At 43.1% G+C, this 15050-nt stretch overlaps 1 protein-coding gene across 4 annotated transcripts in view; it reads right to left on the bottom strand.

The window, feature by feature from the left end:
• Positions 1-15050, bottom strand: part of Ano2 (anoctamin 2) — a 353573-nt gene that overhangs the window by 49679 nt on the left and 288844 nt on the right. For all 4 annotated transcript variants that reach the window (XM_087655423.1, NM_001431940.1, NM_001431941.1 and 1 more), the window contains 1 exon segment: positions 9057-9168. In XM_087655423.1, coding sequence (XP_087511549.1) covers positions 9057-9168 — 112 coding nt within the window.

Below are 15050 nucleotides of genomic sequence, written 5' to 3'. Positions count from 1 at the left end.
AGGAAGGTATATATTCATCATTTTGTGCAGTATCTTTGCTTCTTTATGTCACAAGAGCTAAAAGCAGAGGTCTTTGAAAGGGTTTGTGTTTGGGGGTTACAAACACATCTTAAAAAAAAGTCACATGTCAATAATGAACATTCTTTGTGGTACTGCATAAGCTTTTGGTCCCAAGGAAGCAACCTGATAACAGTTGCTTCAAGTCTGATAGGGAATTTCCTTGCAGGTAGCCAACTGGCCTGATCTGCCACATGTCCTCTCTCTCTCTCTCTCTCTCTCTCTCTCTCTCTCTCTCTCTCTCTCACACACACACACACACACACACACACACACACATTTTTTTAGAAGAGCTGTTATATCCAAATCTATTGTATAATAAAGGATTTTACCCGGGTATATGTGGAGGCACTTGTGATCCTAGTACTTGGGAGGCTGAGGCCAGAAGACCAAAACCTGAAGTCAAGCCTGAGCTATATAGAGAGTTTGTGGACAGCCTAGACTTCATAGTGATGTTCTGTGTCAAGAAAAACAAAAATCAACGCCAAACAGAAAGAACCCCCCCCCCACAACTCCTTCCCTTGTCACTACTCATTGGGAGGAGCCTCCAAGTTCTTAGAATTTCCATGGTGATAGGGGCACCGTTGTTTTTTATTGAAGGCTCTTGTAACTGTTGCCTATATTTATACTAGTGAGATTATTCAGGAAGAGGACAGGAGATGGCAGGGACAAGCCAGTTAGCCAGACCGCTTTGCCATTGGACAGTATTCTGCCCTCAGTGGGGGAAGGAGACATGAGTCTGAGCTTAATCTCTTGGTATAATCACACAATTTAATGAAATATGCCTAAGCAAAGAGATCTCGGGTGAGACCAGGAGTCCCAAACCCTCAGATCCCGGCCCACAGCAGCTCTCTGCTCCCAAACCCCATGGGAGAGAGACCTCACCGCCTGGTCAGGTGGGCACTCCTGAGGCTGCAGAGCAGAAGAGACCACCAACACTGCCCACCCCTGCCCACATCCCTGGCCCAAGAGGAAACTGTATACGGCCTCTGGGTTACCGTGGGGGAGGACCCAGGAGCGGCAGGACCCCTGCGCCTGAGACACCCCCGGAACCTGAAGGAACAGACCAGATAAACAGTTCTCTGCACCCAAATCCCGTGGGAGGGAGAGCTAAACCTTCAGAGAGGCAGACAGGCCAGGGAAACCAGAAGAGACTGCACTCTGCACACATCTCTGACGCCAGAGGAAAACACCAAACACCATCTGGAACCCTGGTGCACAGAGGCTCCCAGAAACAGCGGCACAGATCTTCCTGGTTGCTGCCGCCGCGGAGAGCTCATAGGCAGCACCCCACGAGCAAACTTGAGCCTTGGGACCACAGGTAAGACCAACTTTTCTGCTGCAAGTGACCTGCCTGGTGAACACCAGACACAGGCCCACAGGAACAGCTGAAGGCCTGTAGATAGGAAAAACTACACGCCCGAAAGCAGAACACTCTGTCCCCATAACTGGCTGAAAGAAAACAGGAAAACAGGTCTACAGCACTCCTGACTCACAGGCTTATAGGACAGTCTAGCCACTGTCAGAAATAGCAGAACAAAGTAACACTAGAGATAATCTGATGGCGAGAGGCAAGCGCAGGAACCCAAGCAACAGAAACCAAGACTACATCATCGGAGCCCAATTCTCCCACCAAAGCAAACACAGAATATCCAAACACACCAGAAAAGCAAGATCTAGTTTCAAAATCATATTTGATCATGATGCTGGAGGACTTCAAGAAAGACGTTAAGAGCTCCCTTAGAGAACAAGTAGAAGCCTACAGAGAGGAAGCGCAAAAATCCCTGAAAGAATTCCAGGAAATCATAAATAAACAAGTAGAAGCCCATAGAGAGGAGTCACAAAAATCCCTAAAAGAATTCCAGGAAAACACAATCAAACAGTTGAAGGAATTAAAAATGGAAATAGAAGCAATCAATAAAGAACACATGGAAACAACCAGGGACATAGAAAACCAAAAGAAGAGACAAGGAGCTGTAGATACGAGCTTCACCAACAGAATACAAGAGATGGAAGAGAGAATCTCAGGAGCAGAAGATTCTATAGAAATCATTGACTCAACTGTCAAAGATAATGTAAAGCGGAAAAAGCTACTGGTCCAAAACATACAGGAAATCCAGGACTCAATGAGAAGATCAAACCTAAGGATAATAGGTATAGAAGAGAGTGAAGACTCCCAGCTCAAAGGACCAGTAAATATCTTCAACAAAATCATAGAAGAAAACTTCCCTAACCTAAAAAAAGAGATACCCATAGGCATACAAGAAGCCTACAGAACTCCAAATAGATTGGACCAGAAAAGAAACACCTCCTGTCACATAATAGTCAAAACACCAAACGCACAAAATAAAGAAAGAATATTAAAAGCAGTAAGGGAAAAAGGTCAAGTAACATATAAAGGCAGACCTATCAGAATCACACCAGACTTTTCTTCAGAAACTATGAAGGCCAGAAGATCCTGGACAGATGTCATACAGACCCTAAGAGAACACAAATGCCAGCCCAGGTTACTGTATCCAGCAAAACTCTCAATTAACATAGATGGAGAAACCAAGATATTCCATGACAAAACCAAATTTACACAATATCTTTCTACAAATCCAGCACTACAAAGGATAATAAATGGTAAAGCCCAACATAAGGAGGCAATCTATACCCTAGAAGAAGCAAGAAACTAAGCGTCTTGGGAACAAAACAAAGAGAAGAAAAGCACACAAACATAACCTCACATCCAAATATGAATATAACAGGAAGCAATAATCACTATTCCTTAATATCTCTCAACATCAATGGCCTCAACTCCCCAATAAAAAGACATAGATTAACAAACTGGATACGCAACGAGGACCCTGCATTCTGCTGCCTACAGGAAACACACCTCAGAGACAAAGACAGACACTACCTCATAGTGAAAGGCTGGAAAACAACTTTCCAAGCAAATGGTCAGAAGAAGCAAGCTGGAGTAGCCATTCTAATATCAAATAAAATCAATTTTCAACTAAAAGTCATCAAAAAAGATAAGGAAGGACACTTCATATTCATCAAAGGAAAAATCCACCAAGATGAACTCTCAATCCTAAATATCTATGCCCCAAATACAAGGGCACCTACATACGGAAAAGAAACCTTCCTAAAGCTCAAAACACACATTGCACCTCACACAATAATAGTAGGAGACTTCAACACCCCACTCTCATCAATGGACAGATCATGGAAACAGAAATTAAACAGAGACGTAGACAGACTAAGAGAAGTCATGAGCCAAATGGATTTAACAGATATTTATAGAACATTCTACCCTAAAGCAAAAGGATATACCTTCTTCTCAGCTCCTCATGGTACTTTCTCCAAAATTGACCATATAATTGGTCAAAAAACGGGCCTCAACAGGTACAGAAAGATAGAAATAATCCCATGCGTGCTATCGGACCACCACGGCCTAAAACTGGTCTTCAATAACAATAAGGGAAGAATGCCCACATATACGTAGAAATTGAACAATGCTCTACTCAATGATAACCTGGTCAAGGAAGAAATAAAGAAAGAAATTGAAGACTTTTTAGAATTTAATGAAAATGAAGGTACAACATACCCAAACTTATGGGACACAAGCTGTGCTAAGAGGAAAACTCATAGCGCTGAGTGCCTGCAGAAAGAAATAGGAAAGAGCATATGTCAGCAGCTTGACAGCACACCTAAAAGCTCTAGAACAAAAAGAAGCAAATACACCCAGGAGGAGTAGAAGGCAGGAAATAACCAAACTCAGAGCTGAAATCAACCAAGTAGAAACAAAAAGGACCATAGAAAGAATCAACAGAACCAAAAGTTGGTTCTTTGAGAAAATCAACAAGATAGATAAACCCTTAGCCAGACTAAGGAGAGGACACAGAGAGTGTATCCAAATTAACAAAATCAGAAATGAAAAGGGAGACATAACAACAGATTCAGAGGAAATTCAAAAAATCATCAGATCTTACTATAAAAACCTATATTCAACAAAACTTGAAAATCTTCAGGAAATGGACAATTTCCTAGACAGATACCAGGTACCGAAGTTAAATCAGGAACCGATAAACCAGTTAAACAACCCCATATTTCCTTAGGAGTCTAAGGAAATAGAAGCAGTCATTAAAGGTCTCCCAACCAAAAAGAGCCCAGGTCCAGACGGGTTTAGTGCAGAATTCTATCAGACCTTCATAGAAGACCTCATACCAATACTATCCAAACTATTCCACACAATTGAAACAGATGGAGCACTACCGAATTCCTTCTATGAAGCCACAATTACTCTTATACCTAAACCACACAAAGACCCAACAGAGAAAGAGAACTTCAGACCAATTTCCCTTATGAATATCGACACAAAAATACCAAATAAAATTCTGGCAAACCGAATCCAAGAGCACATCAGAACAATCATCCACCATGATCAAGTAGGCTTCATCCCAGGCATGCAGGGGTGGTTTAATATACGAAAAACCATCAACGTGATCCATTATATAAACAAACTGAAAGAACAAAACCACATGATCATTTCATTAGATGCTGAGAAAGCATTTGACAAAATTCAACACCCCTTCATGATAAAAGTCCTGGAAAGAATAGGAATTCAAGGCCCATACCTAAACATAGTAAAAGCCATATACAGCAAAACAGTTGCTAACATTAAACTAAATGGAGAGAAACTTGAAGCAATCCCACTAAAATCAGGGACTAGACAAGGCTGCCCACTCTCTCCCTACTTATTCAATATAGTTCTTGAAGTTCTAGCCAGAGCAATCAGACAACAAAAGGAGGTCAAGGGGATACAGATCGGAAAAGAAGAAGTCAAAATATCACTTTTTGCAGATGATAAGATAGTATATTTAAGTGATCCCAAAAGCTCCACCAGAGAACTACTAAAGCTGATAGACAACTTCAGCAAAGTGGCTGGGTATAAAATTAACTCAAATAAATCAGTAGCCTTCCTCTACACAAAAGAGAAACAAGCCGAGAAAGAAATTAGGGAAACGACACCCTTCATAATAGACCCAAATAATATAAAGTACCTCGGTGTGACTTTAACCAAGCAAGTAAAAGATTTGTACAATAAGAACTTCAAGACTCTGAAGAAAGAAATTGAAGAAGTCCTCAGAAGATGGAAAGATCTCCCATGCTCATGGATTGGCAGGATTAATATAGTAAAAATGGCCATTTTACCAAAAGCAATCTACAGATTCAATGCAATCCCCATCAAAATACCAATCCAATTCTTCAAAGTGTTAGACAGAACAATTTGGAAATTCATCTGGAATAACAAAAAACCCAGGATAGCTAAAACTATCCTCAACAATAAAAGGACTTCAGGGGGAATCATTATCCCTGAACTCAAGCAGTATTACAGAGCAATAGTGATAAAAACTGCATGGTATTGGTACAGAGACAGACAGATAGACCAATGGAACAGAATTGAAGACCCAGAAATGAACCCACACACCTATGGGCACTTGATTTTTGACAAAGGAGCCAAAACCATCAAATGGAAAAAAGATAGCATTTTCAGCAAATGGTGCTGGTTCAACTGGAGGTCAACATGTAGAAGAATGCAGATCGATCCATCCTTATCACCCTGTACAAAGCTTAAGTCCAAGTGGATCAAGGACCTCCACATCAAACCAGATACACTCAAACTAATAGAAGAAAAACTAGGGCAGCATCTGGAACACATGGGCACTGGAAAAAATTTCCTGAACAAAACACCAATGGCTTATGCTCTAAGATCAAGAATCGACAAATGGGATCTCATAAAACTGCAAAGCTTCTGTAAGGCAAAGGACACTGTGGTTAGGACAAAACGGCAACCAACAGATTGGGAGAAGATCTTTACCAATCCTACAACTGATAGAGGCCTTATATCCAAAATATACAAAGAACTCAAGAAGTTAGACCGCAGGGAGACAAATAACCCTATTAAAAAATGGTGTTCAGAGCTAAACAAAGAATTCACAGCCGAGGAATGTCGAATGGCTGAGAAACACCTAAAGAAATGTTCAACATCTTTAGTCATAAGGGAAATGCAAATAAAAACAACCCTGAGATTTCACCTCACACCAGTGAGAATGGCTAAGATCAAAAACTCAGGTGACAGCAGATGCTGGCGAGGATGCGGAGAAAGAGGAACACTCCTCCATTGTTGGTGGGATTGGAGACTGGTACAACCATTCTGGAAATCAGTCTGGAGGTTCCTCAGAAAATTGGACATTGAACTGCCTGAGGATCCAGCTATACCTCTCTTGGGCATATACCCAAAAGATGCCCCAACATATAAAAAAGACACGTGCTCCACTATGTTCATCACAGCCTTATTTATAATAGCCAGAAGCTGGAAAGAACCCAGATGCCCTTCAACAGAGGAATGGATACAGAAAATGTGGTACATCTACACAATGGAATATTACTCAGCTATCAAAAACAATGACTTTATGAAATTCGTAGGCAAATGGTCGGAACTGGAAAATATCATCCTGAGTGAAGTAACCCAATCACAGAAAAACACACATGGTATGCACTCATTGATAAGTGGGTATTAGCCCAAATGCTTGAATTACCCTAGATGCCTAGAAGAAATGAAACTCAAGACGGATGATCAAAATGTGAATGCTTCACTCCTTCTTTAAAAGGGGAACAAGAATACCCTTGGCAGGGAATAGAGAGGCAAAGATTAAAACAGACACAGAAGGAACACCCATTCAGAGCCTGCCCCACATGTAGCCCATGCATATACAGCCATCCAATTAGACAAGATGGATGAAGCAAAGAAGTGCAGGCCGACAGGAGCCGGATGTAGATCTCTCCTGAGAGACATAGCCAGAATACAGCAAATACAGAGGCAAATGCCAGCAGCAAACCACTGAACTGAGAATAGGACCCCCGTTGAAGGAGTCAGAGAAAGAACTGGAAGAGCTCGAAGGGGCTCGAGACCCTATATGAACAACAATGCCAAGCAACCAGAGCTTCCAGGGACTAAGCCACTACCTAAAGACTATACATGGACTGACCCTGGACTCTGACCTCATAGGTAGCATTGAATATCCTAGTAAGAGCACCAGTGGAAGGGGAAGCCCTGGGTCCTGCTAAGACTGAACCCCCAGTGAACTAGATTGTTGGGGGGAGGGCGACAAGGGGGGGGAGGATGGGGAGGGGAACAACCATAAAGAAGGGGAGGGGGGAGGGCGATGTTTGCCCGGAAACCGGGAAAGGGAATAACACTCGAAATGTATATAAGAAATACTCAAGTTAATAAAAAAATAATAATACTTAAACACTTAAAAATATTCGTTTTAATAATGCAAATTAATCTTTGAAAACACTGAAAATTTCAAGTACGGAGTAACGTGTTAGTTTTATCAAAAAGGCTAACGAGTAGACAGTTCCTGATGCTTTTTAGATAATTCAAATCCTATTCGAATACTGCAACATTATTGTTGGGTTTCAGGTCCGAGACAAGTGGCTGAGAGGCATATATCAAAACAGATCTAGTCTACAGGTTCATTCTTCTCGCATCCCTCAGTTCCTACCTGTTAAACGGTGTGGCTGGCATAGCCTGCTCTCTGCTGCACTTTCCAGCCAATAGGCTTCCTGTCACCAGTGGCTCTTCATTACATAATATGGACATTTCTTTATTAAATCTCTCTCTCTCTCTCTCTCTCTCTCTCTCTCTCTCTCTCTCTCTCTCTCTCTCTCTCTCTCTCTCATCTGTCTTTTCTCTCTGTGCCCAAACTGTCTCCCTCTCTCTTCCCTCCCCTCTCTCTCCCTCTGCATAGCTTTGGAGAATTTACTGACATTCTCCTGTGTGCTCAGTGAGCCCAGCTGCTGGTTGCCCCCATTAAATCTACCGTTATATTTTAATTTGGCTTGAATTGGCTAATTTTATAAATGGAGAATACCTATCAACTATCCTCTGGTGTCTTTTAAGTATAGATCTATGAAAATGATAAAAGATGAACAATATGTGAAATACACATTTCTTTTAAAAAGTATTATTTATTTTATTGTATGTAGATGAGTACTTTTGTTCTTGCTGTATGTCTGTGCTCATGCATGTTACACGTGAGGGTCAGAGGAAAGTGTCTGATACCCTGGAATTGGAGTTAACCACAGTGTTTTTGATCAAATATGAAGGTACTGGAAAATAAACTCAGGCCCTTTATAAGAACAACAAGTGCTGTTAACCACTAAGCCATCTCTCTAGGCCTTTGCTATCTTCTTAAAGAATAAACCAAAATTGCTTATATGATCAGAAAAAAAAAAAAGAGATCTCGGGTGAGCTTGTTGAAGTACGCAGATGTTCCAGGAGGGTAATGACTCCCTAGGACATGAGTGTCTCAGCATCAGGGCCCTCTGGGACATCATCTGGGAGCACTCCTGTTTGCTGTTTTTGGATTCCTCCCCCTCTAACCATAATAAGACAGTGAGAGTGAGTTTTTCACATTTGCAAATCCTGTGAGTTATTCTGGTAAATTATAGTATTAATAGAGGAGGCAGTGAGGGCTATGAAATTCATAGCCAGAGGGTCCGAGCAGCAAATGTCCTGAGTGGCCCACAGTATCTGGCTGGTATAGGAGGTGAGAGCAGTCTTGTGAAGGGTTGTGCCTCTCATCTGTGAAGCCTGTGTCAACTCCATGTAGTCAGCACCAAACTGCACCGTGCGACCATGGAGCCTGTGCCCAGACACATAGTGCTCTTCTGTTTCATGGTCAAGGGCACTAACTCTTCTAAGGTTCTCCCTTCATGGTCTTGCTCAAAGTCTTGTGTAGTTGCCGTGGATATTTGATTCTAAGGATAAAAACTCATTTCTTCATGGATAACCAGATGGGAAATGGCTCATCCCAGCTGAGGAAAAAGAAGAGGGTAAGGATGGGAGCTTGCAATGGGGACAGAATGACCCTTCTTGTCCTGATAATGGAGGACCCTCAGTAGTGGATTGGGTCAATTGCTACAGGTGCTACTGTTATACTCACCTCCCCTTGAAAAAGGCCACATAGAAGATGGGAGAGTAGGCATTGACAAACTTGAGCAAGAAAGCTTTGAGGATCAATCGTTCTTCAAAAGTCTGTTCTGTTTTCGGAACCTCTGCAAGGGAAGAACAAAGCCGATGAGAATGAAATGAGAGGCCCTTTTCTTTTCCTTTATTTTTAAGTGTGTGTGTGTGTGTGTGTGTGTGTGTGTGTGTGTGTGTGTGTGTGTGTATGCACGCACACCTGCACATATGCACATCTGTGAATGCAATGCATGTACATTCAGAGAGCAGAAGATAGCGTTATATCTCTTGGAGCTGGAGGTACAAGAGTTTGTAAACCATGTGGTGTAGGTGCTGGAAACCAAACTCCAGTTGTCTGAAAGAGCAGTATGTGCTCTGAATGGATGACTCAAGCCATCTCTCCAGCCCAGAGGAAGAGTCTGGACCCTGACATGACTCGCTGCCTCTCAAGTTACAACTCCGGAGCAGAAATAAGTGACCTGTCTGTGTAGCCCGGGAGAACTGGATGGATTCATATGGGAGATGCCGAACAGTTTGCTAGATACTCTGAGGTTACATAGAGGCATAAGATCTTTACCTGGTCTTCCTACTGCCCCTGTCTTGACCTCCAAATCATTGGAGTCATTCTGTACTCCACTGAGAAGAGCTTGAGCAGGGAGAGCCTCCAGCCCCCACCCTTACTTGATTCAAGGGAAGTCAGCCAGCCTCCATGTATATAATTTCCATAAAATTGTACTAAAAAAGAACTAATAGGGCATCTGAAATGTTTTTACCAGCAAGGCATTTGTCTGCAAGTTCTGGGAGAGGCTGAGAGGCTTCCTGATTGTCCACTCAAATGACAAAAGGTCACCGGAAAAAGGTATAGAGAAGAACATGGCTGAGCTCATGTCTCAAACCCATAGGTCACAGCCCCAGTGTATTCTGTCACGTCCCAGCAGAGAAATTTGTCAACATCTTTAGCAAGGCTGGAGAAGATTGGGTGAAAACCTCTCTGGTTCCCTCGAAGGCTGAGGATGCTGGGAGACTCCTGTGAGTAGTGTGTGCATGCTTTGGCAAAGATCCCACAGACTGTGGCAAATAAATGACTTGGTGACAGAGGGAACAGGGTATTGTTAATCCATCTGTACTGTTGAATAAAATATCACCAACTAGTTAGATCACAAAACAACCAGAAGCCTATTTCTGAAAATTCCAGAAACTAGAAGGGCAAGATCAAGGCTTACTCAGTACCCTTCCCTGACCCTCTCCTCATCTCTGAGTCCTTGAATTCTTCAACACCCAGGCTCAATCTCCTTCCAGAAGAGCCTGGTTTCTTCTCCACAGAAGGCCTCCTCATGGCTGTGCCCCACTGTGGTGGAGAGGCAGTCATCTCTGGGGACCTCTTTCATAAATTTACTTATGAAGCCTCTGCTTCATGACCTAAATCATCTCTTCTCAAATGTCCCACCCCTCACACTGTCACCTGGTTGATTTAGGATTTGTGCTGGATAGTTGTATGTCACCTTAACACAGGTTAAATTCATCTCAGAGGAGGGAATCTCCATTAAGGAAATGCTTCCATATGATCACGTTGTAGGACAGCCTCTAAGGTCTTTTCTTAACTAGTGATTGACTGGGAAAGGCCTATTCCATTGTGGGTGCTACCATCTTTGGGCTGGTGGTCCTGGATTCTGTAAGAAGCCGGCCTCAGCAAGACACAATGAGCTAGCCAGTAAGCAGCAATCTTACTTAAAGTAAGTGGCCTCAGCATCAGCTCCTGCCTCCAGGTTCCTACCCTGCCTGAGTTCCTGTTCTGACTTCCTTTGGTGATGAACAGTGATATGGAAGGGTAAGCTAAATAAACCCTTCCTCCACAAGTTGCTTTTAGTCATGGTGTTTTATCGAAGCAATAGATGTCCTAAGACAGAATTTCGGCAAATAAATTTGGGGGATTGGAGCACAGATATTAGAATCATAGCATATGACCACACTCATAAGGGTCAGGACTAACTTTGTATCATGTAGAAATGTAAGTATAAAAGTAGGCTGAGCCCAGGGAGTAGTGCCAGGACCACACACAGGACGCATCCAATTTGCTTGTATACACTCTGCATAGGATAGTTGAACTGAGACCCTGCTCTCTCCTCTGGTAGGCCCTTCCCTGACCTCTCTCCTCATGTACAAGTCCTTGCATTCTTTAACATTCAAGCTAAATCTCCTCCCAGAAGTTTTTCCAGATGTCTCCAGTTGGCACCCTTTTCTGTCTGTTTCCTTACATGAGTTAATATCTTCCTATATTAACTACCTATTATCTATGCCCTTTAAAAACTATTGCTTATGCCAAGAAGTGCTTGCTGACAGGAGCCTGGTATAGCTGTCCCCTGAGAGGCTGTGCCAGAGTCTGACTAATACAGATGCTGATGCACACAGCCAACCATTGGACTAAGCATGGGGACCACAGTAGAGGAGTTAGAGGAAGAACTGAAGGAGCTGAAGGAGTTTGCAACCCCATAGGAAGAGCAACAACATCAACTAACCGGACTCCCCAAAGCTTCCAGGGACTAAATTAACAACCAAAGAATACACATGGAGGGACCCATGACTCCAGCCGTATATATAGCAGAGGATGGCATTGTCTGGCATCAATGGGAGGGAGCCCCTTGGTCATGTGGAGGCTCGATAACCCAGCATAGGGGAATGCTAGGGTACTGAGGCAGGAATAGGTAGATGGGTGGGGGAATCACACTCAAAGAAGCAGGGTGAAGGAGGAGGAGATAGATTTGTGGAAGGGAAACTGGGAAGGGGGATAACATTTGAAATGTAAATAAATAAAATAACCAATAAAATTTAACAATAATATGGCTTTCACTGATTGTCCACACATACTTAACAGATTTCTAAACACCAAAAGATGGGAACAGATATTTTGTGAGGACACACGATAAGATGGGATTGTGAGAAAGAAAAAGGAGGCAAGATATATTCATAAATGTGTCCATAACAGGTTGATGACTGTGGTGGTTTGAGTGAGAATGGCCCCCATATGCTTATATGTTTGAATGCATGGTCCCCAGTCAGTGAAATTGTTTGGGAAGGATTACAAGGTGTGGCCTTGTGGAAGGAGGTGCATCACTAAGAATGGACTTTGAGGTTCTAAAGCCCACACCAGGTCCAGTCTCTCTCTGTCTCTGTCTGTCTCTGTCTGTCTCTGTCTCTCTCTCTGTCTGTCTCTGTCTCTCTCTCTGTCTCTCTCTGTCTCTCTCTCTCTCTCTCTCTCTCTCTCTCTCTCTCTCTCTCTCTCTCTCTCCTAGTTACTACTCTAGCTCCATGTCCATTCTGCTTCCACCCAGGATAATCATAGACAATCCTTTAAAATCGGAAGCAAGCCCACAATTCAATGCTTTCTTTTATAAGTTGCTTTGGCCATAGTGTCTCCCCACAACAATAGGACAGTGACTAAGACAATATTGTAGGCCATGGAGGCACTGACACCTTCTGTAGAATTGTATACCCAGAGTATGTCCAGAGGTAGAGTTATTGCAAACCATCAGGGTGGACAGGAACTGTGTGAAGGTCAGCAGGAACGTGGGTCAAATGGATACACAAGACTCACAAGAATGTCTGCTCCATTGCACCAAGACACAGCCTCTGGGACTGGAAAAATGGATCAGTGGTTATGGTGATGGCAATAATCATCTCACCCAAGAGACCGATATTGTGTGACACACAAGAGAATTCCTGACATATATATTACATATGCACATGATAACACACATATTTAATCCTAACACTCAGGAGGTAGAGTCAAGAGAATCTCTATGAGTTTGAGATCCGCCAGGTCTACATAGTAAGTTTCGGGTGAAATGATCCAGGGAATGGTGCCACCCACAGTGGGTGGTCCTTCACATTTCAACAGTCAAGATAATCCCTCACAGACTTATTCAGATGCAGGTCTCCTGGGTGATCCTAGAGTCTGAAAACTTGACAGTTAACACTGTCACACCACCCATAGATGGAATTAGAGGTATAGTACATTACTTCGCAGCCTTGCCTTTAACATCATTTGCTCACAAAGTCTTAGTCTTACATCCCTCACCTCCCAGGAATACCTGAAGCATACAAAGTATACAACAGCGCCTAGAGGAGGAATTTCAGAATTTTCTACATCTCGATGAAACATGCTCCAGACATGCTTAACTTATCTAATGCAGGCAAAAGATAACTATAAGAGAAGGAAGTGCCAAGACGCTGGTTTACTATTGTTTGTATATGGTGTTCCTTCAAAGGCTCTTGTGTTGAAGGTGCAGCTTCTGGTTGATGGGTCCCATCATTAAAGGGCAATTGGATCTTGAGGGCATAAGCTTCATTCATTCATACACCAACCTGTTCATACTGAATGGGCTGTTACGGAGTGGGCCTAGCTTAGAGAAGTCACTGGAGGGATAACTTTGAAGGATATCCCACCCAGGCCCCTTCTTGTCTACCAGTCTCTGTCCTGGCTGAGGTTGGCTTCTCAGCACCCACACCAAAAAGATGCGTTTTGTGCCACGATTCCATAACCTTAGTGCACACGGTGAATTGGAAGAGGTTGATGGCCAGCCAGTCTAGCAAATCAGTGAGCGGCAGAGTCAATGAGAGAGCTTATTTCAAAATGTAAGGTGGAGAATAATAGAGAAATATATCTGACATCCACTACCTCTATCCCCCATACCCATACTGACATATGTACACCTACAGCGAGAGAGAGAGAGAGAGAGAGAGAGAGAGAGAGAGAGAGAGAGCAAGAGGGAGAGAAAGACAGGCAGACAGACAGACAGAAGAGAAAGGCAGAGAGGCAGAGAAACAGAGACAAAGACAGAGATAGGGAGACAGGGACAGAGGTGGGGTAGAGGGAGAACCTTAGATTTGTGCTCAGGCTGGTGTGCTAAATACTGGAGTCCTTCTTGAAGTTGGGCATAGAGATATACATGGAGACTGTCCACAGTGCCTGGCCGTATCAAGCATTCAAATGGAAAGAGACTGAGGTAAGGCACAGAGAGTGGAGGGGGAAAGGGAGGAGAGAGAGGGGGAAGAGAAGGAGAAACATGAAAGACAGAAAGGAGAGAAAAGCAAGGAGGGGAAAAAGAAAGAAACACTCACAATCGATTTTTCTCTTGAAAGAAAGGAAGAAAAAGAAAGACAGAAAGACAGATGGGAAGGAAGGAAGAAAGAAAGAAAGGAAGGAAGAAAGAAAGAAAGAAGAAAGGGAACTTGATCCTCTACCCAGAGTGCCTGCCCCATTCAATTCAAAAGTAGCCTGCCCTCAAGTCCTCTCTTTGAAATAGTTTTTGGGTAAGAAAATTAAAACAAATGTCACCTAAAAATAAGTAATGAGACCTGAGGGTCTGAGAATTTGGAATGCTTATCTTGTGACTATGTGTAGAGGAGGATTAGGATGAGGTAAGGGGCGACACGTGTCTTTAATTTCCTTTTATAATCCCCTTTGAACTGACTGCGCTCAGATCTCCCGGTCCCTACAGGAATTTCCTCTGTGTTCTCTGAGAGGAAAAAATAAAAATAAAAAGAGGAATCTGGTGTTTTCGGATCTCTTCACTCCAACTAGGAATGGGTGGATTTCTCTCTCCATGGTGACAAATCACGGGCTTGGCGATTATTTATTGGTTTTATTTTTAAAAGCAGCCTGTGCTAGGCTTTTAAGGCTGTGTGCTACCATAAATAATGGGCATTTTCAATAAACAGTCCAAATCTACTTGATAGGCCACTAAATCACTTGGGTACCCTGCCTTGGGAAGCCTTGTGACCACAGTGAGCATTTGAGGGAGCCTTCTAGGCAGGCAGGGCCTCAGGAAAGAAAGCTTGGAGTAAGGGAGTGGGACATGGGCTAAGCGGCCTGAGGGACAATGCTGGGGGCTGTGGTTGGGCTTTTGGATCTTTCAGAAGCCAGGACAGGGAGCTTCACCTGCCAACTACAGTGGCGGTGAGGCTGCTGTGTGCC

Source organism: Rattus norvegicus, chromosome 4 (genome assembly GCF_021556685.1).
Source record: "Rattus norvegicus strain SHRSP/BbbUtx chromosome 4, alternate assembly SHRSP_T2T, whole genome shotgun sequence".
Lineage (NCBI taxonomy): Eukaryota > Metazoa > Chordata > Mammalia > Rodentia > Muridae > Rattus > Rattus norvegicus.
The sequence above is the reverse complement of the archived record's forward strand: the minus strand, read 5'-3'. Positions and strand labels throughout refer to the sequence as shown.